The 25878-nt window shown below is 41.7% G+C and overlaps 1 protein-coding gene across 11 annotated transcripts in view; it reads right to left on the bottom strand.

Moving 5' to 3' along the window:
• The window catches only part of NFIA (nuclear factor I A), a 409131-nt gene that overhangs the window by 265645 nt on the left and 117608 nt on the right, over window positions 1-25878 (bottom strand). For 5 of the 11 annotated variants that reach the window (XM_053392231.1, XM_053392235.1, XM_053392230.1 and 2 more), the window contains exon 2: window positions 13290-13821. In XM_053392231.1, the coding sequence (XP_053248206.1) occupies window positions 13290-13821 (532 nt within the window). Of the gene's footprint in view, window positions 1-13289; window positions 13822-19618; window positions 20201-25363; window positions 25445-25878 lie in introns of those variants that run through there. The other 6 variants (XM_053392237.1, XM_053392233.1, XM_053392240.1 and 3 more) reach the window with 4 other exon arrangements.

Raw genomic sequence — 25878 nt, forward strand, 5'->3', positions numbered from 1 at the left:
TGCTACCCATTCGTGCATAAACTCAGTCATCATAGCTATGTGACCATGAAAGCACTTGGGAGTAACAATTTTCTTCCCATTTTAAGGTATATTGTTTTCCACCCAGTAGGGGTATGCAACATCTTTAAAGACTTGTTCTTTAATCAAGACAATCCAGTCTTTCAAGATCTGACTCCTAGTGATCTGTCTACAATTTATTGTGAGTGTATGCACATATATATTCTTTTAAAAAGAATATGTGGGCTGCATTTTGCCCAGTTTGATAAAGCCTGGCAACCCCTCCCCTTCTCTTTTGTACATTACATATATGCAAATAATAAAAACTGTTACATTTGTAGCCTTCCCTCTCCTGAGTCCCTGCCCCTCTGAACACATTGATCCCTCACTTGCTGCTATAGCTCACAAACCATCATTGCCCTCACTTCAAATTTCATAGCAGACCTCTGACATCATTCTCCAAATATTTTATATACAAACATACATACAGAATATAAAATAAAATTAAGAACTGGAAAGCAAAGTTAACAAGATTAGCATATTGGAGTAATAGCTAATGTGTTCTGCAGGATATCCTCCTATCTGTTCTCTTCAACCATAATTAAATGACCACAATTATATTTTAAAGGACTACAGGTCATATAATATTCATGTAAGACATGCTGATTATTTTCAGAGTAAACATTACACATATATGTATATTTTTAAATAGTTTAGGTGACTTTTTTCAACCCAAAATGATAACAAATTAAATATTTTTTAAAATCTCAACTTTTGCCTTTTAGGTTTACTTTCATTCAGAAAAGCTAAGGTATCAGTTGCATGAAACAAATGGCTTTGGGGATGGGGAAAAGGGAGTCTACTGGGCAAATCTGATGATGCAGCACTTTAAATGCCCCCATCTGGCACCTATTAGGCAACCTGTCACTGGATTGTACTGACTGGTCCTTTTCAGCCTACCTCAGCACTCACTTGGTGAATGATGCCTGAGCACAGTGCATTAGGGAACTGCACAGCAGGCTCTATTTGTTTAGAAAGTCACACAATAAGGGATGAATACACTCTATGATCATCCAAATTACAGCATATGGTGGATGAAGTGAGCAGGAAGGACCATAGTACCAGGTCAGAAGTGATGGGAGAACTAGGAATGCAATCCATATTCTTCAACCCCTGGATCAGGCCAGGATTCTACCAAGGAAAGGAACATATAACCAAATATCGTTTCAGCTTATTGTCAGTGGCACTAGTTCACTCAATCCATCTTCTTGATGATTATTACTGAAAAGTTAGAAGATGGTAACACCAAACACACACTACTTTGAAATAATTCCTTGACTTCATTAGCCCACTTTTATCATAGGAACTAATATACTTCATAAACATATCAGGCAATTATTCCCAGAATGAAAATTTTAAGAATACCTACAAAATCACTAATATTCATTGAGTTTTGTATTTATCTTTGATGAAAATACAGACCCCTCAACTCTATTAATGCCTAAAATGGTAGGGTTTTTGAAAAGTTCCTCAAGTGTTATGTACAACTGCAATTAAAAAGATTTATCTTGGAGTACTGGTAATAGCAAGCAGAAAATGGGGGGTGGGTCCATCATGCCAACTTTACTTTTAGCTGAAGATAACTATGTGAAGAGCATTTGCTTACCCTCCAGGTTTAATTAAAATCAAAAGTTGACGTTACAGACCTTAGTTTAAACACAACGCAGCTGTATGCAAGCTTTTATTTGCACTATGGATCAGAATTATATGATGGCATTTCAAAATACCCATTTTTATTAGATTATCATATTAATCATTTACTTTTATAATGTTTGATGTTACAAAGAGCCTTCTAAAGACTGGTTATGTAGGGCTAAATCATCAGAAAAATTTCATTGGTGCACATGAACAATGTGCAAATAAGTAGAGTGGGCAACTGTAATAATAAAAACTATAGGGGGAGAATGCAATGCTGTTGTTCCACTTGCAAAACGGTGTTTGATCCAGTTGAGACACACAGCAGTAAGATAAAAGGAAGTAATTTTATCCATTTCCACCTGAAGCCCTGTCCTATGCTGCCTTCCACACTAGTCTTGAGATTTTCAAAGGTGCAGGTAGCCACAGAGAAAAGGGGGAACTGAAGAAAATTGTCTGTGTTAGTGGACACTGGAACCTTAGACATTCCACAGCACAATGGATTTCACTCTTGGCCTGCAATCCTTCTTGGATTTACGTAGGTTGCTTAAATGTCGTTGGCTTCAATGAGGTTTAAGAGACCTTGGCTATAGGCAAGGTTTATTATTGATGGTAACACAATGAAACAGCGATAGATTCTATAGTAAATACAGAATTAATATTGCCTATCAATGTGAAAGCTCACCTCAAGACCTTTTTATGGTCTATGCTTCACTTTCTTTGCTTCTTATTCAATGTGTTTCTCATATCGTAATCAAACCCGACACACTGTGACACTGTACATAAGAAATCTTGACTTACGCAAAAGTTCAAAGAGTGACACTAAAACATTTTCTACACCCAATCATAGTTATTTGGATTCAATCCCAATCCTTCCCTCTGACAATAATGAGGAGTTTGGGTACCAACTGATTTTGACTAAAATTGACACAACAAAAAATGAAGCAGCGGTTTCTACATATACAGACATATACAGACATTCCATAGGTATGCAAAGATATATATTACAGTGGTACCTCAGGTTACATACGCTTCAGGTTACATACACTTCAGGTTACATACGCTTCAGGTTACATACACTTCAGGTTACAGACGCCGCTAACCCAGAAATAGTGCTTCAGGTTAAGAACTTTGCTTCAGGATAAGAACAGAAATTGTGCTCTGGTGGCGCGGCGGCAGCAGGAGGCCCCATTAGCTAAAGTGGTGCTTCATGTTAAGAACAGTTTCAGGTTAAGTACGGAACTCCAGAATGAATTAAGTACGTAACCAAAGGTACCACTTTAATGTACCATAAATTAAGAGAAAGCAACTTCTTAAAAAACCTCAAAACAGCTTAATAGGGACCTAGTGGTCTAAAGCAGTCTGTCACAAGCCGTCTAGATGTTTTGGACCACAATTCATAACTGTACAATCTGAATGGTAATCCAACACATCTGGGAATGACACTAGGCTGAGGAAGACTGGTCTAAAGGAATTACAAGTCAGGCTGTGTGGATCTATCAATCTAGCCTATGGCTGACAGCAATTGAGACAGAATGTTAGAGTGCTAGCTGAAAACACAAACGAGAGAGAAATAGGGGTGCATAGGGAGAAGGGGAATTGAACTCCTTGAACACCTAACAGTTTCTTGTGTGCATTCTGGAAGAGAGATTACAGTATATGTGATGAGGTTAAAAAAACCACTCTCTCCTCCCAGCAGTATACCTTGGGTTAAGAACTTAATTTGTTCTGGAGGTCCGTTCTTAACCTGAAACTGTTCTTAACCTGAAGCACCACTTTAGCTAATGGGGCCTCCTGCTGCCGCCGCGCCACCTGAGCATGATTTCTGTTCTCATCCTGAAGCAAAGTTCTTAACCCGAGGTAATATTTCTGGGTTAGCAGACTCTGTAACCTGAAGTGTCTGTTACCTGAAGCATCTGTAACCCGAGGTACTACTGTACAAGGATCTTTCAGGAGGAAGGAAAGCAAAGTGGATGACATTTCCTGTTCCCACTGCCCAGAACTATGCTCCCCTTGAAAGCAAGAAAATGCTCAAGTGTAGAGTTTCCCGGCAGATCTTGGGGGATGGGGGGGTCCTTTATCACATACACCTAGAACACCACCCATTCCGATACATGAAGACTACAAGATTTCAGATCATCTGGAACACTGAAAAGGAGAACTCCTCTTAGCAGATGAGGATACACAGCAATGTTGTGTTGCAGATCACATTATAGATCCCATCAATGAGATTACATAAAGAAAGAAACAGTACTATATTATGAATCTACATGAGATGCCAATCTTCATGGGCAGACCCATGTTGAGCGCATTTTCGTACTGCATTTATTAGCGTCTATCATTATTAAATCCGTTGACTTCAAAGCAGCTAACTAACAGCTGAAAACAACACCACTTCTTGATCAAAAATAAATAGTGGAGGGGGAACTAAAAATCAAAGAATACCAGATCATAGAATCATGGAATTGTAGAATTGGAAGGGACCTTTAGAATCAGCTAGTCCAACCCCCTGCAATGCAGGAATATGCAGCTGTCCCATACGGAGATCAAACCTGCGTCCTTGGTGTAATCAGCACCACACTCTAACCAATACCCTCTAATCCAGGAGAGACCTATTAAACTTACGTTGCCTCAAAAGGTCTAGAAGGATCTAAAAAGCCTGTGGAACAAAAATGTGTTTCACCTGCAATGAAAAGATAGTATACTAAGTGCCAGGAAAGCTTCCTTGGGGAGGACATCCCACAGATGGAGTACCATGACCTAGAGAGTAAGCAGCCAGTGCTTCTCAGAAGGTGAGAGCATCCCAGAAGAGAACCTCAGACAAAGACAGTCACTGAAGATATTGCAATACTCAATCCTCTAGTTTCCAAAGACATGGATGTTTATTGCCCAGTCCTCTTTCCACAGGAACTGGCACAGCTGGAGTATCAAATGAAACTGATAAAAAGCATTTCTGTCCAAGATTGCCACCTGTGCTTCTAGGAAGAAAGCCAGATACAAGAGTACTCCTAGGCTATAACCTTCTTTATTAGTGACAACGAAATCCCATTAGAACAGGCAGACTCACCTATTCCAGATCACACAGGCTACCCACCATAATCACTTCCATCTTGTCTGGACTTTGCTTCAGTATGCCTGCTTCAGTATGCTTGTCTACTTCAACAACAGCCCTCCAGTTAAAGGCAAAAGAACACTGCTCCCAGGATTAGAGGGGAAATGAAATGCAGAATCAGATGTTATCCATAAAGCGATAACATCACAATACAAATTTAGGATAGAAGAGAAAATGGGTAACTGTGGAACCTTCACAACAATCAAATGAAAAGAATGACAATCACTGTCCACCTGGGTCCAACTAGTTAGGAAGAACAAGAGATGGCACCTTTTAATTCAGGGGTAGCTAACATGGTGCCCTCCAGCATAGCCATGGTCAGTGATGATGGAAGTTGTGATCCACCAACACTAACTACCCCACTCTAATCCCAGCCATACAATTAAATAGTTCAACAAAACACGATAGACAAATTATTTTACATAAAGTTTCATACAATTTAACTAATAATTTGATAGCAAAAAGGAAGGCGGTTCTGGTAAAGGTTTGGACTACCGGTATTTGCTGGCTATGTTTAATTCCTTATCCACTGCAGCTCTTCCCTGCAGTTGGCCAAGCTTTCCCTGGCAACTCAGTAAGAACTGGCACAACAGATAACTGCACTCACGGCGTGAGTTATCCCTTGGATCACCTGAATGTGTGGAACTACTGGTCAATCACTACAATACAGTATATTGTCTCAGTTTCGCACAACCAATTATTGTTGGTTGTACTACTATAAAGCACCTCCTGTCACTTACTCAACCCTTAAAGAAACAAACAAAAAGTTAAGTATGTGGGATTAAATACCACTCTCCTAATCACCGCATACATTTCCAGGCTTCCTACCAAAAATATACTCTAAGCAGCAAATGCTTCATGTCCTTAGCCAAAGACTGTCCACCTACAACCACTCAAACAATTTTCACCATTTTTGCAGACATAACATGCAGTTAACGTTAATGTAAGAAACATTGCTCATGTCCTTCTCATCATTCATCTCCGTAGCCTGAGACGGCCTTGTCATTTTTCACATCAGAATTGGTAAACAACAACAGTTAGTGAGGCTCTGGCACCACTCTCTACCAAGCCTCACTGTGACACTATTGAACATCATCCACTCACTGCCAGAAAGGTACTATTAATCCTAGAAAGGGTGATGTAAGGGTGGTAGCCGTATAGCCTAATACTGGCCCAATGCTTGACAGCGATTGACAGGACCACACTTAAAGGTCCCAGGAACAGCAGAAGAGCAGCAACTTGCCTTGCACCACCAGGTTTTCCCTGCAACTGAAGCAATGGCTGACTGCTGCATAGCAATGCTTGGGGCAGGATGAATAGAGGCATTGCAGACCTCGTGAATAGCATGTTATTTGCTTGAACAGGACTTGGAACACAGACCTGATCCTTCTTCACTGAGCTACAATTGGCTTTGGGGAAAACTCTGATAAATCTGTACTGTACTACCTTTCAATCTCTATCAGAGCTATTGAAACAGCTTTATAATATCAAGATATTACTCTCCTTTGCCAATGCACAAATCTATTTCTGATCATCCAGTGGAGCCTCAGTTATAGTTCATGTCTGAGCAACAATCGCTTGAGGATAGTAAATAACTCATTGGCAAGGCAAAGTTTAGGACTATTCTCCTAAACTTTGGCCAAAACCCTAAAATCAGTTGGTATTTGTGATGTGCTATAGTGAACATTTCACTCCTAGACCTTGAAGGAAGGAGAGCACGTCTCCACAAGTACTGCTTTAGATTATAGGCTGGTTACATTAATTTGATTTAGTTTGACTATGGGCTCTTTTAAACTGTAAGGTGGCTGCTTTCACAGAAACTGACTTGGGTTGCTTTTGTTGCTGTTGCGGTTGTTGTCTTTTACATTTAAATTTGGAGGGGTCTGAAGGGACAGTAAGTAGCCATCATAATAATGGTTATTGACATTGCAGAATATTTGAATTTACCGTACGCTGCTTCTTTTGCAATACTTGGAAAAAGCTGACATGATGTTTTAGGTCTTCTACAGTCAGCTTTCAGGCCTCAATCAAGTGAAACATCCAGCCCTGCTGTGTACACCACTGACCACAACAAAGATTGTGGTTTCTCCCACACTTGCCTTAAATAGATTTAAATTAATGCTATTCATCACTGGGTGGAAAAGAAAGGAAATATAAAAAGTACAGTAACTTAAGACAAGTTAGGCCTGGCCAGCAATATTGGGCAGTTTTCATACTATTGAGCTAGCCTCATGGCTATAAATGCCATGGGCTCCACTCAAATACTTCTCTTTACATTTATACTAGGAGCTCTTTTTTCTTACTGATTGGGTACATCTGCTATTTCAGGATACAGGAAACAGCATTTAAATCATGCGATACTTCTTTCCTGAAAACACCTGGAAGTATTCTAAGAAACATTAAAAGGCTATATGCTGCTCTGCTTTATTTGTTTCTGTTTTGGAGAAAGCTTAGCCACATGACTGAACTCGTGCCAGCAGTTCATGATATAGCAAACACTCATAAGTTCCACTACCGTTAGGGTTGAAATTAGCATGGATGCTTACCATCTCAATTACAGCAGCAGGGGAATGCAGTTGTCCCCATCTAAATCCTGCTTCTGTCAACCACAGTCTGTTAAAGCCAGCAATACAAACTACTCCTCCACTGACCGAAACAGAAAGTCCCAATGAATAGAGATCCCTTTCTACACTGTACTGCAAAGCAGTTATTCTCAGATGGGTCTGAGAGTGCAATGTAAGTTCTTCACCAGTTATGGTTGGAGACATAGTTGGCTGTCACATCAAAGTCGAGGGCTGGATCTGGCAACTGGACACAGGGAACACTGGAATCCATGGCGGGGTTATAAAAACAGGGATCCCTTGCTTCAGTGATCATAAAACAGTAACTCCCAAAGATCATTTGCACCAGCAGAAAGAGCTTCAGCAGTATGACTGGAGAAGAGTTAGATGAAAGCGTCTCAGTTGCATAGTGCAGCACAAAGATCTTAGAAGGCGGGAGGATGATAATCAAGAGAGATTGAAGTGTTAAGACACTGGACAACTCTGCTATTGTTTTGTCCCTACAGCTGTTTCCAGCTCTCAAGATGCCATTTAACAATCTCTGAAGGGACAAGATACCCTTAAAATTTCTTTTGAGGGAAGATTCTCCCTTATCAAACCACCAATGCAACTCTCTTCTCTCATGAACTGCTATGCTGGCTGGGGTCTGCACGTCCTTTCCCACGAAGAAATAAGAAGCTGGAACTTCTCACAAATAAGGGAACAAGGGACAGCAAAAGAGCATCTTGCAACAATAGCAACACACTACATGGACTCAGCATCTTGGTTTTGTGTAAGTTTAACTAAGGCAGACAGGAGCTAGCTTTATATAAGGAATAAATACATTTAAGTACTGAGGACAATATATTCCTATGCTGTGGAACATGCATACAAGTCCAGAATAACTCAGAAAAAAATTGTGTACTGCAGTCCTGATTAAATCAATGAGGCTTAAGCACACACTCAAGCACAACGAGTACTTGATCACCCTAATCTGATGCACTGATATACATTGCTATACTCCCTGATCTGATGCTGCTGTGTAGTGTCACACAGATACCACCCAAGGGCTGCTGCACTTTCTGCAATAATGAAGAGTGCTCAAGGTCAGATGTGGGAAACCTTTGGCACTACAGAGGCTGCTGAACCACAGTTCTCATCAGCCCCAGCAAGCTTGGCCAGTGGCACATGGTTCAATGACCTCTGAAGGGCTGGAGGTTTCCCCCACCTGCTCTAGGTACACAACCTTATTCCACAAATGGAACTCTCTCCAGCTATGCAGAGAACAGAGCTACACATGCTCAACAGTGCTTCATGAAGTTTTGACCGCCCAGAAGGCATCTAAATTAAGATATTGCATCAAAGCAAGTGCTGTTTATGAAGGGAATGCTAGATAGGAGTTCCACTGGGGACACAGTGAATCTTGGTAAAGAGAGCTACGTATTCAAGGTTCCATTACTGAGGATCCAATGCACTTGATGCTGAAGTGTAAGTTAAGTTCTCTATGAAACAGGGTTACATACTGAGAAGTCGGCACACCTAGGCTGCAACTTCACACGTTGATCTGGGTGTAAATCTTGTTGAACTTAAACCCACTTTTTTCTGAGTAGACATGTGCAGTATTACACTAAAACTATAGATTAGGTTTATAATAGAATATGAAATTCTTTTTAGTGAGTCTTGTTTTACCCAACACATACCGTTCTAACTCAAAACCTTTGTGATCTTACACATGCTTTTTAGTAATAGAGAGCAGGTTCTCAATCTGTTACTATGGCCATCTGGTTAATCAGCAAATCATGCATAACTGTACAGTCATATGAAAGAATGACAACAGCAGTCACAAACCAATGAAAGCACATCATACCTAAACGACATTATTTTCCTTTGATTTAAATGAAATAAACACTGAATTTTTTAAAAGAACATTTTTTAAAAGGCTACATACGGTAATTAGAATAAAGTATGCACTGTCACAGTCATATGGAATAATGTGGTGTGATCAGAAATACTTTATATGGAATATATATACTTTTTGCAGGAAGATATCAAGGGTTACAAAATCTTGTGCCAGCTCTGTTTGAAGTGTTCAGAATTATTACAACAGCTTTTACATTATTGATAAATACCAAATGTTATGTATTGCAGGATGATTGCAATAATGATCAATTGTAGTAGAAGTATACAATGTACCTTTCAGATTTAGAACAAAGGTGCCCAAAATTTTGCAAAGGTATCTCACTATGCTTCATGCCGACTAACTCACATGGTGCTTCTTTGCCAGCTATGGGGTAAATATCACCACCCTCCAAAATAATATACAATATTGGTTTATTATAGATGAAAAAAGGTGCTCTTTATATTACACTGTCACTTATCTCCAGAATTAAACACATTTTCACAGCTACCAAAACAAAATCAGCCTTGTCATGACTTTGGCTTCAGTTCTTAATAGCATTACAATCTATAGGAAAAGGTCTAATTCAATTACTATATCTTGGTCAGATTTTTAGATTTTAATTCAGCATTTTTAAACACACACACACACACACAGAGTTTTCAAAGCATTTGCTATGTTTAGGCTGCAAACCTTAATATACATGTACTTGCTAGAGAGTAAGGTTGTGGGACTTACTTCTGAGTAAACATGCATAGGCTCATGCTGTTAAAACCATGCCTAAAACAGATAATGGTCAAAAACATCAGCTATTGTATGTGGCAGACAAAACACAAGCTAGCTTTGTCCATTTAAAATATCCTCAAAAAACAAAGAGAAATCTTTAACCTCTCACAGAACCCAGGGCTTGAGCTTAGAATCCCCTTTTACAATGTGATCATGTTAGCTGAAGTTGCTCTGCTGCAGTAAAAAACAAGGAAGTTCTCGCTTGAGTGCCTACTAATGAACAAAGGTTAACTTTATCTCAAAGGTCAAATGCCTGGTGGCGAAGGTTATGACCCTAACAACTTAAATGGTGACCCTGCCACGTGCCAAGTATATTGCAGATTCTGATACAGATCATCTGGTAAAGGGCTGGTCATAAATTTACTTTGGTATTATACTCCCACAAAGAATACTGTTTGTCACAACAGTTTCCAAGTTGTCATTTGATACATGGGCTAGAGAACTAAGAGGGGAAAAGCAATCCAAAGTTAAAGGTAGCACTACTATTTTGATGGCCTTAAAAAAGAAAGCTAAAACTCCGAATTGAAAGCAATGTTTTAATTTCAGTGTTCTTTAGCCACCTCTTTGCTCATAAATTCTTTTATTCACAGTTTTCTTTCAATCTTTGCAAGCTAGTTCACATAATTGTCAAATTTTACATCCCTGTTTCTACATGATTTCCTTAGGAGAATAATTTGTTTTTGTGGCTCAGACTTACTTCGCAAGCAGGAGCATTGTTTAGATTTGAGCACATGATTTTCTTGCAAATGACTATGTCCTGGCACAAGGAGGGGGCAAAGAAGAAGGAGGGAAAGAGTCCTCCACACAGTTGTTATAAATACATATTTAAGAAGGAAAGGGACATCATACTGCAGAAATCATCAGGAATTAAAGTATCTTGGAACAGTACACGAAATAATAGCACTCTGAGTGAAAAGGCCACAATGGTTTTGGCAAATATCTGAAAGCACGTTTTGGAGTCTGAACCTCTTGCCAACACTGGCAACTTCTCAAAACTTTTAAGTAGAAAGAAACATTTTCTGTTTGCAGACCTTTGGGGATATAGAAGACGCTCCTCAGCTCAATACGGTGATCAACCTGCCTATTATTTTATACATTTTTATTGGCAACTATCGCAGCATAACTATAAGGTCAGTAAATCTTTTAAAGCAAATCAGGTTGATCTGAAGACAAAGGGCCTTTAAGATTTTCTTCTGAAATGCTCTTGTTGCGCATACAGTACAAGTTGCCATTACTGCAGCTCTGCAAGAGCCAATCACTATTAACTTGGCCAACGTTCAGGTTTAACAAAGGAGTCTGGGATACATCAGCGCAAAAAAGAAAGAAACTACAACCATTACCCCCAATGAAGGTTGTCCGATCATAATGCAAATTGTTACTACGTTCTCAAATACACAGCGTCATTGAAATATTTTCTACAACACAAACGAACTGAAAAAGAGTGTGATATATTACACCTGCGGAAAAAGTAAGTTAAGATGTAAAAAAACACATTTTATAAGGATCTGCAAACACGAATACTCCCCCAAAAGCAGTTTACCTATATATGAAAATACCATTGGCATCCTTAAAAAGAGAGAGAGTCAAAGCTCACAAAGGTGATCATTACCAGATTTACTAGGCTCTATTGTTAGCATAGCAACACAACCGTACCACAGAATATTGCCAGATATATATTCCATAATGGAAGCAATTGATTATATTATGCCTGATTGCATTAATATATAACAGTAACTTTGTTAAGGTGATACTATGAGTATTTGTAATCAATGTAACAACTACTTTCAATTAACTGCCATGGATTATTTTAAAAATCAATCTACAATGCATGTCCTGAGTCAACAGATGTATGAAGATAGTTTGCAACATGCTGTTAGCACCAAACTTTTTTAATGAAAGCATCCATATTTTAAATCTTTAACTGATTCATCAGCTTTCCATAAAGTCTCACAGAAAATCCTACAATGAAGTTGGGTCTACAGTCTATCATAGGCAGTTCTTAATTAACAAATTGAACACTGGTATTTATTCTTTTAAAAAATAAATGAAAAAGCATCCACACCACAGCACTTCAGAAACACATCGCATATTCACCAATATTTTTGGACATGTCACTCAGCGTAAGTACACAATGCAAATAACAGAATCACGTATATCTGCAAACTTAAAGCAAGCCATCCTTTCTAGGAGAAAAGCACAAAACCTCTTCATAATCATACATGCCAATCATTTCAACAACATTACTAAATGACAAGACGTCACACAACAAAGACCAATTACCATTTTCCATAAGACCATCCAACAGCCACCAATGTACCTAGCACCTAAAAATGCTAGATCAAATTAAAACTGTTAAGCTTATTAAATTTCCTCTCCAATCTGATCCAAACTGAAATATTGAAATGTCTGAGTCACAGAGAGACAAGTGGCTTGCTTTGAAACTGCTAGGCCTAATTACTGAGAAACTATGAATTTGACTAAAACAAGGTTACGGGGAAATGCACACTGTCTTGATCAGTAACAGCACTTATCTGTTACTAGTGGCAGGTATATGATAGTCACAGCCAGAAGTACAGTTGCAAACAATGCATGATCCATTTTCCTGAATCTCACGTGTTAAACTAGCAACCCATCCTTTAAAAGCAATAATATTCTACCCACAGACGGAGGTTACCAGGAACTTTTTGTTTCCCCCTCTTTCATTAGGCAGGTGTTTTCTTACCCATGGCAATTAAAATTGACAGTTTGTGTATCTGTGAGGAGTCATCACTGCGTGCTCAGTGTTTTTTCTTAAAGCGGCCAAATTTTGGATCTTTAACCATACTGTATTACAGATTGGGCTTGTAAGTTTTTTTTATAGCTATTACTGATTTCGTCACAAAATAGTGGACTTTGAACATGTTGAGCAAAATAATCACTCAGAAATACACAGCACCCTCATTTCCAATCTTTAACCAGGCCTAGAAATATTTTGTACATACAGTCTCCATCTTCATACTACAGTTCTGTCCTTATGAAAAAGCTTCAAAAAGGCAGAATGTTAGGTTACAATGTAAAAAACCCCTCATGTTTTTGCAATCACCTTTTGTTAACAGCTTTGCAATGCAACACAGGATGTCTATATCCTCTCCACTACTGGTTAAACTTCAACCACTATCACAGCCACGCTGCCAACCAGCATGGTGGATGCAAGCACAGATTAGCCTAATCGTTTGGTTGAAAAGTCATTAAAAGTTGAACAACTTGGGATAAAGGCACTTACCTGCTGCGTGCACAAAGTATGCCAAATATAAATCGAGTTCCTTAACAGAAACCCCTATATGATGCGGCTGTACGCACAGCCCTGGATTTGAGCACTGTGGGGACTTTACAAGGCGTTCGCCATCAGTACTTTCAAGCGGAATACCTTTAAATAAAATCACCATAACAAGGTCCAACCTCCAGACCTTATCTGCCTGGCGTAAGCAGTCAATTCTTCTCATCTTGCCCTTCTGGTCTGGATTGGAAAGAACACAACATGGAGGTTTTTTCCCCGTGACAGTTAGAACAAAATCCTCCCGATACTCAGGCCTGATGTCTTTCCGTAGTTTTGCCAGAAGTCTGGACGCCCATTTTTGTTTGACCTCAGGTTTTTCACTTAGCAATTCATCCTTCACAGCTCTCTCTTCTTCTTTTGACATGCGTTTCTCGTGTTTTTTAAAGTATTTTCGCTTTCGAGCTTGTAGGTTGAACCATGTGTATGCAAATGCTCGGACGTGGGGAAGAAGTGCTTCAATGAAGGGATGGAATTCATCCTGGAAGGAATTAAAACGAAGAATTATAAGAAGGAATAATTAGCACCGCAAAAGCTTTGTTTGTTTCACTAATAGTCGTCATAACTTACAAGCAGGCAATTTTAAGTCATCAGAACACAGGGAGGACCAAATCATTGTAGTGGATACACCAGGTAAAATCATAAACATATCCAGTAACCCAATTTTCTGTAGGCACTAGGCCTCATTCAGAAAAAAATAATAAGTCAAAACCGCTTAAACACAAGTGTTGAAAACATCCTGGCATGCCAATCCTAATCACATTCGCTCAGAAATAAGTCCTCCTAAAATCCATGGGATGGACTTCTAAGCAAATGTACTTCGGATCAGGATGTAAGGGTATAAGCCTGAAACCACTGACTTTACAATAGTTCCCTTTAAGTCAATAGACAAGTCCAGAATCAGTAACCTGAGGTTGGCAATAAGTTTTTTTGTGATCTTAATCCCAACTGAAAGCAGGGATATATTTCTTTGCTCTTTCCGTGACCCTTCTGTGAATGGTGCGGCCACTGTAGCATATGCCCACCGAATTGGCAAAACCTAAACATCTGGATGCCAATTAGCACTGGTATGTCAAACCTGATGTACAGTACAAACTTTTCCTAAAATGTATTTTAAAGTATCGACCTGTAATGTAACAGAATTTCAAATTAGGATTATGTAAATAGAATCGAATATATGATTATTTTAATAGTAAGGAAACTTAAAATGCTATCACATTTTCTAAACCTATGCAATAAAATCCTCAAAATGTGGAATTCTGAAAGGTTTCTCCGATCTTTATATATAAAACGAAAACTGTATATAACACATCGCGAGTACAATTCTCTTTTACTTATGTTTGTTTAAATGACAAAAAGAACCCTGGAAGCTAGAAAGTTTGTATACAGATCCAGAAAGCTATTAAATAAAACACCTAGATTTGTACAATGTAATAAAATGTGGATAATAAATCATTGACATTATACGTATTACTTTAATTTGCCCTTTTATAAAAATAGAAAAAGACATTTAAACGTTTCTCCCACATCAATGAACATATTGAAAGAGAGGTCATGGATCAAACTTTTAAATAAAGGTGTGCACACTGCAAATGCTGCAAAGGCCATACAGGTCATTGGAAATGTATTATAATCATTATGTATATTATTTATATGCATGCAATTAGTTATGGAAGTACCTATAGAAAAATATATGCTATTAAAATATCTGATCCTGTAAACACACAGCTGTGAAATGTGATTATTTCTCCTACTGAAACTGGCATGCATTTGGAAGAGGTGCTATCACTGTCAACATATGTTTTTATAAACATGGACTTTCTCCCATGCATAAAAGTACACATACTTATGTAGCAAAGAAGTTGGCAACTTATTTTTTCGTGCAATTCCTTAATTTATGAAATGTGTTACTATAACCGTTACCAAAATAATTTCATTTTTTTTTAAAAAAAGAAGCATCTCTATTTAACGCTTTGCAAGGTCTCTTTTCTACTCAATTAAATACAGGTGTGAAAGAAAGAAAAAGCGCCCAAATGATTCCAAAAACTGTGGGCCTCTCTGGACCGCAAATGGTTAATTGCTGTATACTGTATCTAAAATATAACAGACAAATGACAATTTGTTACGTATTTCAGTAGAAAAGATTCTTAGAAAGTACATAAAGGGGCCAAAACAAATTGCTGGGAATGGAAGGGATAGGCATTTGCATGAATGTTTAGCTGGGCCTAATATATAAAATGGACATTTCACAAAATGATGATTTCTGACACTCCCTTGAAACAACCCAGCTTTATATGTCAAAGAAGTACAAAAGACATATTGGGAGAATAGCAGTTTCAACAGCAGTAGATCAAAGGCAGAATGCTTATTTGCATTTTCAAAAATGAACTTTAAAAAAACACACACACACACCAAATGTATCACTAATAGAGGCTGCCACTAAGAGCAAAGTAAACTATTACGCAGGATACAACACACCGAGGCCTTTTCCACACGCACACAGAGACACAGTTCAGAACAGTCAACAGCATCACAAATGGGGCCTTTTATAATGTTTTATCTTCTATGCTGTATAAAACATTTGCTAAAGTAATTCACTGCAAAATAAATGATCACTTCAGATATTGGCTTTATCCTAAAAACTGTTTTCTACATTTTATTAACTAACCTTGTATGCTCGCAGTCCTTCCTGGCTCTAACTTGAACTCCTTCCCAACTATACTTCTTTTATTCTATTGTAAAGCCGAGTCAATAGCGCATGGTTGAAAAAGGTAAAAAATAGCTAAAAGATTTATGTAAAAGCTTCAAAAACCACCAAATGGCCTTGAAATAATGATACAGTGAAGAGGTCCATCATTGCTGATATAAGGACTGTTAAGCAAATAGGATTTGTCAAGATTGTAGATGGGAGGTTTACTGCTTTTTCAAAATAATTCTACCTCATGTACAAATATACCCTTTTTAAAAAGACAGCCTCCAAAATCTCACTGTGAAGGTATTAGAAAAGGAGCAATAATATATATCCAACAACTGAGATGAATTACAGCTTTATATTTTATGTTACATTACAGTTTCTTCAATTACCAAGGTTTTCCTGGTGAATTTAAGAAATGTCCAGGTATGTGTGCATAATCACTTTAAAAGATTAAAAGTCGCCAATTCAAAAAGTGGTAATGGGGTCTTTGTCCTAAGTTAGGATTAGAACCAAAACTTCTCATAAAGTTCAGTAAGTTGCATTTTGAACAAGGAAGATTGCTTTAAAAAGAGCATATGCATCTTCCATTATTATTTGCCAGGCTGGGTAAGGGGAGATAACAAAAGTGAGTTTATAAATCCTTTCTGCGGCTCGTAAGTATTGCGCTTCAACAAGCACATTGCCACAACTGCACAGCTAAAGTTTGGCTCACAGAACAAAAAAAAATAATTGGTGTATATCTGCAAATGAGAAAAGGCAACCGGAAAAATAATCTGAGCCCCTCTACAAATAAAAGCATGCAACATTATAGCAATCTTTGGAAACACATTTGCGCTGCTCCGTTTGAAAGTTAGTCAGCTCTATAAACTCTCAAAGCATCAATACTTCTATAAACCATAGGCCAACGTATATTTGCCTGCACATCTATGATGAGCTGTTAATGTAAAGCCAGGACAATGTCAGATAAACAGCAAGTAGGTAAATCACCTATAGTGGTGTGGAGGGGGCCACGGAGTAGATAACCCTTTAACAGGTACTTTGTCCTAGTCTTCCAGCTCCATTAGCCGGGTATATGTGCTTTATGATTATGTTTTAAATCATACTAGACAAATTTAAAGGAGACAAGGGTTTTGAAACGCTAATACAACTACTTAAGCCTTTCCTAATAGTATAACTTATGGTTTATATGTATCTAGTTCTATATTCGAAACACTCTTGGTGGGTTGTATAAAGACGCCTTTGAATACCTAGACGCTATTTCCAAATGTGCAATGAGAATGCAGAGCGCTTTGCAGCAGAATGTCTCTTATGTCAAGATTTCCTTTTTATATGTGCTATAACTATCTGAAATCTGCATGCTGTATGGTTGGGCCTACTAAAAACCAGAATACCCAGATACAGTATGCATACGAGTGTGTGTGTGTGTGGTGAGGGGGAGAGTGGGCAGCTTGAGGTAGGTGTATGCATGTGTTTTAAAGAGTGGGAGATCTGTACTACCCTGTGTAAATAAATCAAAAGGGGGGGATAACTGGGTTGAGTTCTCCATGAAGTAAGACAAAACTTTTCACTAGATCTAGTCTTCGGACGATGTACAGAAGCTCCAAACACATTCCAGTGTATGTTTGTGGCATCTGCCTATAATCGACTTTGAGGTTGTTAACATAGTTAAGCTGCATTGTGTACCAATTCTGGTTGCAAGTTCATGGATTACAGGTTAGGCAGCAAGGCTCTGTCAGTGACTGAGTGTTATCCACACCTAAGCATTTACTTGGTCATCTTGCAAAATCCACTGTGAAGCCCTCTTTTAAAAGGAACCCACACATGCACTTCAAAACCCATACAAAGGCAGGAAATAATATTGGACGCTTGGGTCCCCAAGTGTTTCACCCCCAAATCATCATCACATCCTGCTAACTGAAGGTGGGTAGCAGCACTCTGTGCCAGAAAGACGTCTTGAAATGGTAATGAAAGAACTTTATCTAAATCCTCTAGAAACTTTCACCGTGTAAGACTGGGAGGCAACAAACTTCCAACCAAGATTACTGAGTTGCAGAAAGAGAAGGGAAAGGGAAGGCACACACACGTATATATATAAATGAATACATATTGGGGCTATGTTTCTAAATTGTGGAAATAAATCCGAGAAAGAAGATAGGGTGTGCGACTGTTATCTGAAGATTTGGCGCTGCCCTAAAGTTTTCTTTGGCCGGGGGGGGGGCACCACACGGGGGTGGGTAGGATCGTGTTTGAGGTTAGAAAGGAAAGTTGTCCGAAGTCTTAGGGAGCAGTTTCCCATGTGTTGCATAGGCGTCAGGAACAGAACCCTTCCGATTCAGAGCAGTGTAATCGGAACGGGATCTGGAGAGGTGGGTGCGAGGTGGGAGTGGTAGGGTGGGAATCAGGTCCGAAATTATTGCCAGCCCACGAAGAACTTAAGAGCTGCTGCGTTGCAAACAAAAGGGGTCGAGCAACTTTATGCGAGAAGAAACTGCCTTCCCCGCCTCCCCTTTCTGCAAGCAGGACGTTGCCAGCCCAACTTCCCAAAGGAAACAACCCCAGGCGAACGTGACACCCGAGCAAGTGACAAGGCGCACTGGAGGCAGCCGGGGAGGCACCTCTGGGCTGGGATCGCTGGGCAGGGACATGCAAGGGCTGCAGTGCCCGCCGAGGATCCCGAGCTGGGTTTGGTGCACGAGAGGAGCGGGAGGGCAGGCGCTGCAGGAGGCGCTGCAGCAGGAACCGAAGCAGCAGCAACGAGGGGCTCCGGCTAAGAAACGCCCGGGGGTTCCTGAAACATCCAGCTAGCCGTGCAAAAACCCCGTGCAATGTCTGGAAGGGCCAGAGCCCTGGGCATAGGTGCAATGCATCTCTCTCTGGCACTACGTCTCCGCCTGAGACTCAAACCGAGGGAGCCGCTGCAAAAGCACCAGCCACACAAATTCGAGGCTGCTGAACAAAAAGTGTGCGAGGAGTTTGGGGAGGTATAGCAATGCAGCTCGAGCAATGGGGAGGGGAGAGAGAGATGCATGCAGCACGCAGCTACTCAATGCTACACTTTAAAAACAAAACAGAAAGCATCTAACTGTATCTATGTCGTGTGTTGCTCCATTTGCATGCATTCGTCGCCTCGGAAGCACAAACAGTGAGTATTGATTTCAGATGACCAAGCATGTAATGGGGTTGCACGACTGCGAAACACGTGCAGATCGTCCTCGAACGCGCGCACACGAACACGCACACACGGGATTTCGGCGCGACCCCCTCCGCCAGATCCCCCTTCCCTCCGGCAGGGACGTCTGCGCACCCCAATATTAATTAAACCCTTAATAACGAGGCGCCATTAGCCATGTGTCGCTACAAATGGCCGTGCAAGAGCAGGAATGCAAGCGAGTGGGAAAGAAAAGTTACTTTCCGCCCGCGGGATTTCGTCCTCCCGCCCTCTGCGCCCCCTTCCCGCCGCCAGGCTCCCCCGAACCCCCGGCCAAGACAGACAGACGAGCAGACAGACAGACAGACAGACAGACAGAGAAGCCCCTTGCCCTCCTCCTCGCCCCCCCCCAATGAATCCGAAGAAGCTTCTTACCTGGGTAAGACAGAGAGGAGAATACATGGTTGCTGCGGGGGGGTTTGTGGCTTGGAGGTGTGTGAGTGAGAGGGAGAGAGAGAGAGAGAGAGAGAGAGAAAGGGAGGGAGGGAGGGAGGGAGAGAGAGAGAGAAGAGAGAGAGAGAAAAAGAAAGAGGGGGGAAGAGCCGAGCCTGCTTCTTGCTTTCACATTTCCAACTCTGCTCAACTGCAGCCAGCAGCGCTGATCAGCTCCATGAGCTGAACTTTAACCCCGCCTAGAGTTTCCCTAGCCTACACGCTAGACATGTCTCCTGTGCCCGGGCGTTAAAGGCATAGCGCGCACTTCCCCCCGCGCTCGCAGCCCGGGCAGCCTCTCGACAGCGCCCGGCTCCCTCCAGCTTCCCCGGGAACCTGCCCGCGCGCCTCCTGCTCCTGCTGCTGCTCCGCTCTGCACCGCTCCGCCAGCAGCAGCAGCAGCAGCTCGCTCGCTGCCTTGCCCGGGGGAGGGGGGCTGCGGTGCTACTGCTCGGCCAGCCCTCCCGATCCCAGGCTCTCAGTGCATTACTGGGTAGCGCAGGCAGCAGGAGCCGTTTGCAGGCAGGGCTCCCGAGCGGCGAGAGGCTCTGCAGGATGTGCTTAAGCAAACAAAACTACTTTTCCATATTTCTGCCGCTTTCGCGCTCCCCTCCCCCTCCACGAACGCTCTCGCTCTCCCCCACCCCCACTTCTCTCTCCACCCCCACCCTCATCCACAAGACCTTCAAGGAGATCGTCTTAAGGACTTTGGACTAAACTTTCGCCATTCGTCTTATGCGGAAAGAGGCTTTCCGAAATCTTACAGTAGCAGTAGCACCCATAGAAAGCATATAGATACAGATACAGAGCATTTTTCTAAGGGCTGGCAGACAAGTCGCGGCGCACTGTGGATTTGAAACTTTGCAAATTGTTTTTCTAGAAATCGTGTCCCCAAGTAAAGCTCTAATGGGTGGGGCTTTCTACATTGTTTTGTTTAAATATGAAGGCTAATAAGGCATTAAGTGTGCGGCTTCTATTAATTGTGGATATATTTGTATGGACTGCTTTGTATGAGAGCATTATCACCAGCTGAGAGCAGAGCCAAACACATTTGTTCAGAACTTTCTAGCTCTTGGCATTTGAATGTCGGTTAAAAAACAAAACTCAGGGCACTTTATAGCCAAGGATGCTTATTTTACTAATAATGCACAGCTTCAAAACTGCACTGCAACCCTCAAGCAATAAAGTTACTACTTAAAGTTGCTCAACTTTGAATTGAGCCTTCTGTCCTTTATTTATCTTATAATGCATTGTTTTGGCACAAGAAAGGTTTGGTTTTGGGGGTTTGGAAAGTTTCCAGTCAGACAACTTTTCTTTTATTGAGTCTTACATTTTCTCTCTAGTCTTTCTTCAGTCTCCTAAGTGGCATCCTCTCTAGTCTTCCTTTCATTTCCCCAAATGCTGCAGCTTTCAGACACTTGCATATCCACAACCATTCATAATTTTTTTATTAAAAAAAACACACGTAAAGAGGAAGAGAATACCACAAGACACACCACATTCAGCATGCATGACTTCTGATGTGGACCAGAGATCTAGGTGTTTCAAATTTAAGAATGTTTTAAAATACTGCAAGGACTTTTAGAGGAAAATACATTGCCCAAGGCTATTAAGAGAGGAGGCCTAAGTCGCTATATCACTTTTATCTCCTGGAGGCCCTTCCTTTTCCCAAGTTGAGTGCTTCACTAAAATGATCATTTGTGGATTGCAGATGTCTAAGCTAAGTGCAAAATTACCTTCAGTTTTCATTCATACCTTTTAAAAAAAGAATAAAAAGAATGGCCCAATACCTGTCAGTGATATAATGACATGGAAACACACCCAACTAAACATTTTCTGGGATCTCTCAGCTTTCCAAGTTTCCTTGAGAGAACTTTCTGGCTGACAGTCTTACAAAAAGCTAAAACACTGAGGAAAAAGAAGTGACTAAAGTACTGGTTTTTTTTTAAAAAAAAACCTCACTTATGATTTACGACTTTCAATTTGTTCCCTAGCATGCTATGTCTTTCCTTTATTTACTCATCTGCCCCTCCCTCCCAAGAGTAGCTGGTGGTCCAATGGTAGTCATACCTTGACCTCCTTTGTGCTCCCTACATATTGTATACATACTGCTGCTCCCACAACCAATTCAGCACATAGCAGTCACCAGATAGTCCTGCATGTGCCTACTCTTAACCAGGCTAGGCCAACCAGTCACCGCATTTGCCACCATGCATAAGTTGTTCAAAATGTACAGAGATGCTGCTGCAAACACTGAGAAAGGGGTGTTTGTCCTGAAACTGACAGCAGAATGTGAACAGGGCAATAAATGCACCACTGCTTTAGCCACAGACTTGTAGCCCAGCCTGACTTTACAGCATAGTTGTGCGAATAGTGTGAACGGTGGCATGACTAGGCAGACAAGTTAGCTGGGAATGGTACTTTATAAGACCCAAATGTCTGTGGGATATGTTTTAGCAAGAGAGAACACAATCATTTTACACATATACTAATGTTTTTCACCTTTTTCCAGTCTCACGTGCCATAAAACATTAATCCTCTCTGTGTGTGTGTATTCATCCCATATACATACATACGCGCACACAGACACATACGCATCCCTACGAATGCTTAGGGAGATGTTTTAAGATTCCCCTTAATCCACAAAGCAGACAGGGGAAGGCTAATTTGTCAGCGAGGCAGGATCGGGCCCTTGGCTCCGCTGCCGTCGCTGGCAGACGGCTTTGCCGTACGATTTCCAGCTCTTTGTGGTTAGGAATATTATCTTAAGTAACTTTTGGCGCCCTTCGTAAGACTTTTGGACGAGGGATGATTGTTTGCGCCCTCTAGGCAGACGTTGCATCCAAGTTCAGGCACTGAGCCTTTGCACATCCGCTCCCTCCTCGCCTTCCCCACCCCCTCCCGAGAAGCCTACACAAAAATGCTCTCACATCCGCGCGCGCCCTCTGGATCCCCCATAAACATACACACACGAGTGTGTAGCTGGGCAAGGCACAAACATAATATAAACTTTAAGCTTCCCTCCTCAAAAGAGGCGCAAACCTCGCTTCAAGCCCCCGAAAAGGTTTCCTCAGGAAGATTCCCCCACAGAGGGGAGGAGGGGAAGTCCGTCGTCCCGAGGGTATAAAAAGAGATATAACAAGAAGCGGGGGAGAGGGAGAGAGGCGGTCAAATACACTTAGAGGATCCCGCTTCATTAAAAACATTGCAGACGAAGATCTGGCTGAAGCCAACGTTGTCTCTTTAAAAGGGGAACTTCGAAAAGTGCTATAGGCTGCTGCTGCTACCGTGAAATGGTATATGTCTCTCTGTGAAGAGACTTTCTGCCGTGAGCCCTCCTCCTATCCATATTCTACCTGGCACGCTGCCCGGCATTGCATTTGCCATGTTTTATTTGCAGAAACTTTTACCTCGCCAGCCTCGGTGAAATCCTCTTAGATATATAAATTACGTCGCGGAGGGTTCACTTATACGGACCATCTTGAATATATATCAAGGAGAGACTTAACGGGAAATCGCATTAATATGATTTAAAAACTTTTTAGGCAAGAGAGATCTTTAAACCACTTCCTCGGGGTTAGTTCCGCTGGTCGAAAGCGGGAGCTTGCTCCGGAGCAGAGTCGCTCGACCACCGGCAAATGACAAGTGAAGTCACGACTAGTCGATACTTTACATGCCATTCCCCTCCCCCAATTGCAGTTTTCTTTACTTTAAAGCAATTGGGGGTAGTCTCCCCCCCCCCCGGAAAAAAGAAGTCAGAGCGGGGTAGTTTCCTCGCAGCTACTTTTCTAGTGGGGATTTCGCTGCCTTGGCTCTTAAAGCGAGATCTGCCTACTCGAGCGCCCTGGCCGCTGAGAAACTGGGGGCCCCGTTGGCGTCCATTGCCCGGCGCGAAGAAGACGTCCAAACTTCCGCTTTAGAAGAGCGGACTTAAGGAGTCTGCGATGAAGTTCCCGAAGCGTTTCGGAAAGCCCTGGCCTTGGCCAGCTCGAGGACTCAAGGACCTCCTGCATGGCTGCAGGCGAGGGTTTTACACCGGAAAGGGCTGCCAGAGGCTATTTCGAGCGCAAGTGTGTGGTTGGTTATGTTGGACTTGGTTTCTACTGAGAGCTCCGGTCCAGAGAAAGACAGCCAGCCTGGCTCCCAACCAGCAAGTTCTAACTCTCCCAATTCTCTGGAGTTCAGTGCAGGAAGGAGGAAAGAGAAGAGAGGGAATATATATCATGCCACCTACCTACCCGTGCGCGCGTTTACGCTCTCTCGCGCTCTCTCTCTCTCTCTCTCTCTCTCTCTCACACACACACACACACACGGATCTTACAATTCTCACAATCCCTCCTCACATAAGCAAATTTCACTCGCTGGGTGAGATTCAGAGTTCAGCACTTCTGAGTCCCACTGATTTAAACGGTAGTCAAGTGAGTGCCTAAAACTGCAGCTCAGATCAACAACGAGAGTTCAAAGTGTTTATCTTTGACTGGTCCCAGTAAATGAAGAGGGGGGTCACAAACTCCAGACGTGCCTACCCAATACGCAGTGCATACACACGTTCGAGGGACTCCTCCAACGGCCAAGCATAGAAGCATAGTTTGCAACAGAGATCATGAAGAAGAATTCAACAGGGCAGGGTCCTCCAAAGCACTTTGAAGTCTTCTGCCCTAATCATGGCTACTTGGGAGTAAATCCCCGTGCAATCAGTGGGACCTGTAATCATGTTAAGGGGGGAGGGACACTCTCGATTCCTCCAAAGCATTTTCATATCTTAGGATGCCCCCAATCACGAGTAACAGTGGTTCGAACCAGGCGATGATCGGAACACACCAGAATAAAATAGCAAACAAACAAAAACAACAGCGCAGTCAGAAAAGGGGGGGGCCTCACTGGTGTCATCTCTCCTGCATAAGAAATATCGACAGCAGAGTATATATTTGGGACAAGGTTCCTGCAGAAACGCTCAAGGGTTTCAATCACAGAGCACAAAGGTGAATGCAACGTTAAGCAGAACTGATCGCGCCATGCACTTTCACTGAGAGAAAACTTGGTTTTGTTATTACAGATCTCTCAGCAAAATCCAAATGTATTATATAGCTCTGCGCTGGTTTGACAGCTACCAACTATCCCTCGGTGCGCCGAGCAGAGAGAACTTTAGAGAAGAGGGAGGGACGAACGCCACTCGCTCTTTTCCACCTCCTTCCACTTTGGATATTTCGAACATTACAACATCCAGCCTGTTCTCTTATTGGATGGCGCTCTAGTCCATCATAGACATTTGCTACATTGATTAGAGAATGGGCTTGTCAATTACATCCCTAGTCTAGACGCTTCCTTTTGTGTTGGGCTGGCTGCCGATCCCAGACGTCTTTTTACAGAGCTGAGCACGTACATATTTTTTTTTGGGGGGGGGGTTACACCGAGCAAGCTCAGCGGTTTTCTCAGATCGCTGGGGGGCGGGGGGGGGGGAGAAAAGTCTAGTGCACGCAGCAAAACCCACCCACTCTGCCTCTTATCTGGTATATAGTGCGCACACCGGCAAACGCAGTCCGTTAAACCTTACTTTGCAGCAATTAAAACAGGTTACAAAGCAAACATCTGCAATACAATAGCCATTAAAACCTCACGTCAACCACATTCTCTTTTCCGTTTTTGAAAGCATGGAAATAAAAGGCTGAAGAAGACGCGTCCACGTACCATTGCAATGTAAATAAAGAGTACGTGAGAAACTTTAAAAGGTCGAGTCAATGGGCTTCATCATTAGTTCTCACACGTTGCTCTTTTCCATAAAAAATAAATAAACTTGTAGCAACTGAAAATCATAAAGAATTTTTTTTTAAAAGGTAGTTAATTGCCAAGCTGCTGGGTAAGCTTTTTAAAATATAAATAAATAAATGACACCTTCCGAATCAAAACGATTTGTGATGGACTCTCTCTAGCCTCTCTGTTTTTGAAAGAGATCCAAGCCGGGTTGGCTGGGTTCTCAGATTCTCTCTCTCTCTCCCTGGCTTTGCCTTGTGTGCGTTGGATTGTGTTAGACTTTGCAGAAGTTGCAATCGATTCGACAGACTTCCCCTCCCCCGCTTCCCAGTCCGCTGATTTCCGCAATCGCTGCAATTTGCATAGGAGCCACACACACGGGGAGGAGGTCCGTTCTCACGGAGGCCAGCGCTGGACCAATCGCGGCCTCAGGAATTCCTTTCAGCGCGCGC

The sequence above is a fragment of the Podarcis raffonei genome, chromosome 6 (genome assembly GCF_027172205.1).
Source record: "Podarcis raffonei isolate rPodRaf1 chromosome 6, rPodRaf1.pri, whole genome shotgun sequence".
NCBI classification, from domain to species: domain Eukaryota; kingdom Metazoa; phylum Chordata; class Lepidosauria; order Squamata; family Lacertidae; genus Podarcis; species Podarcis raffonei.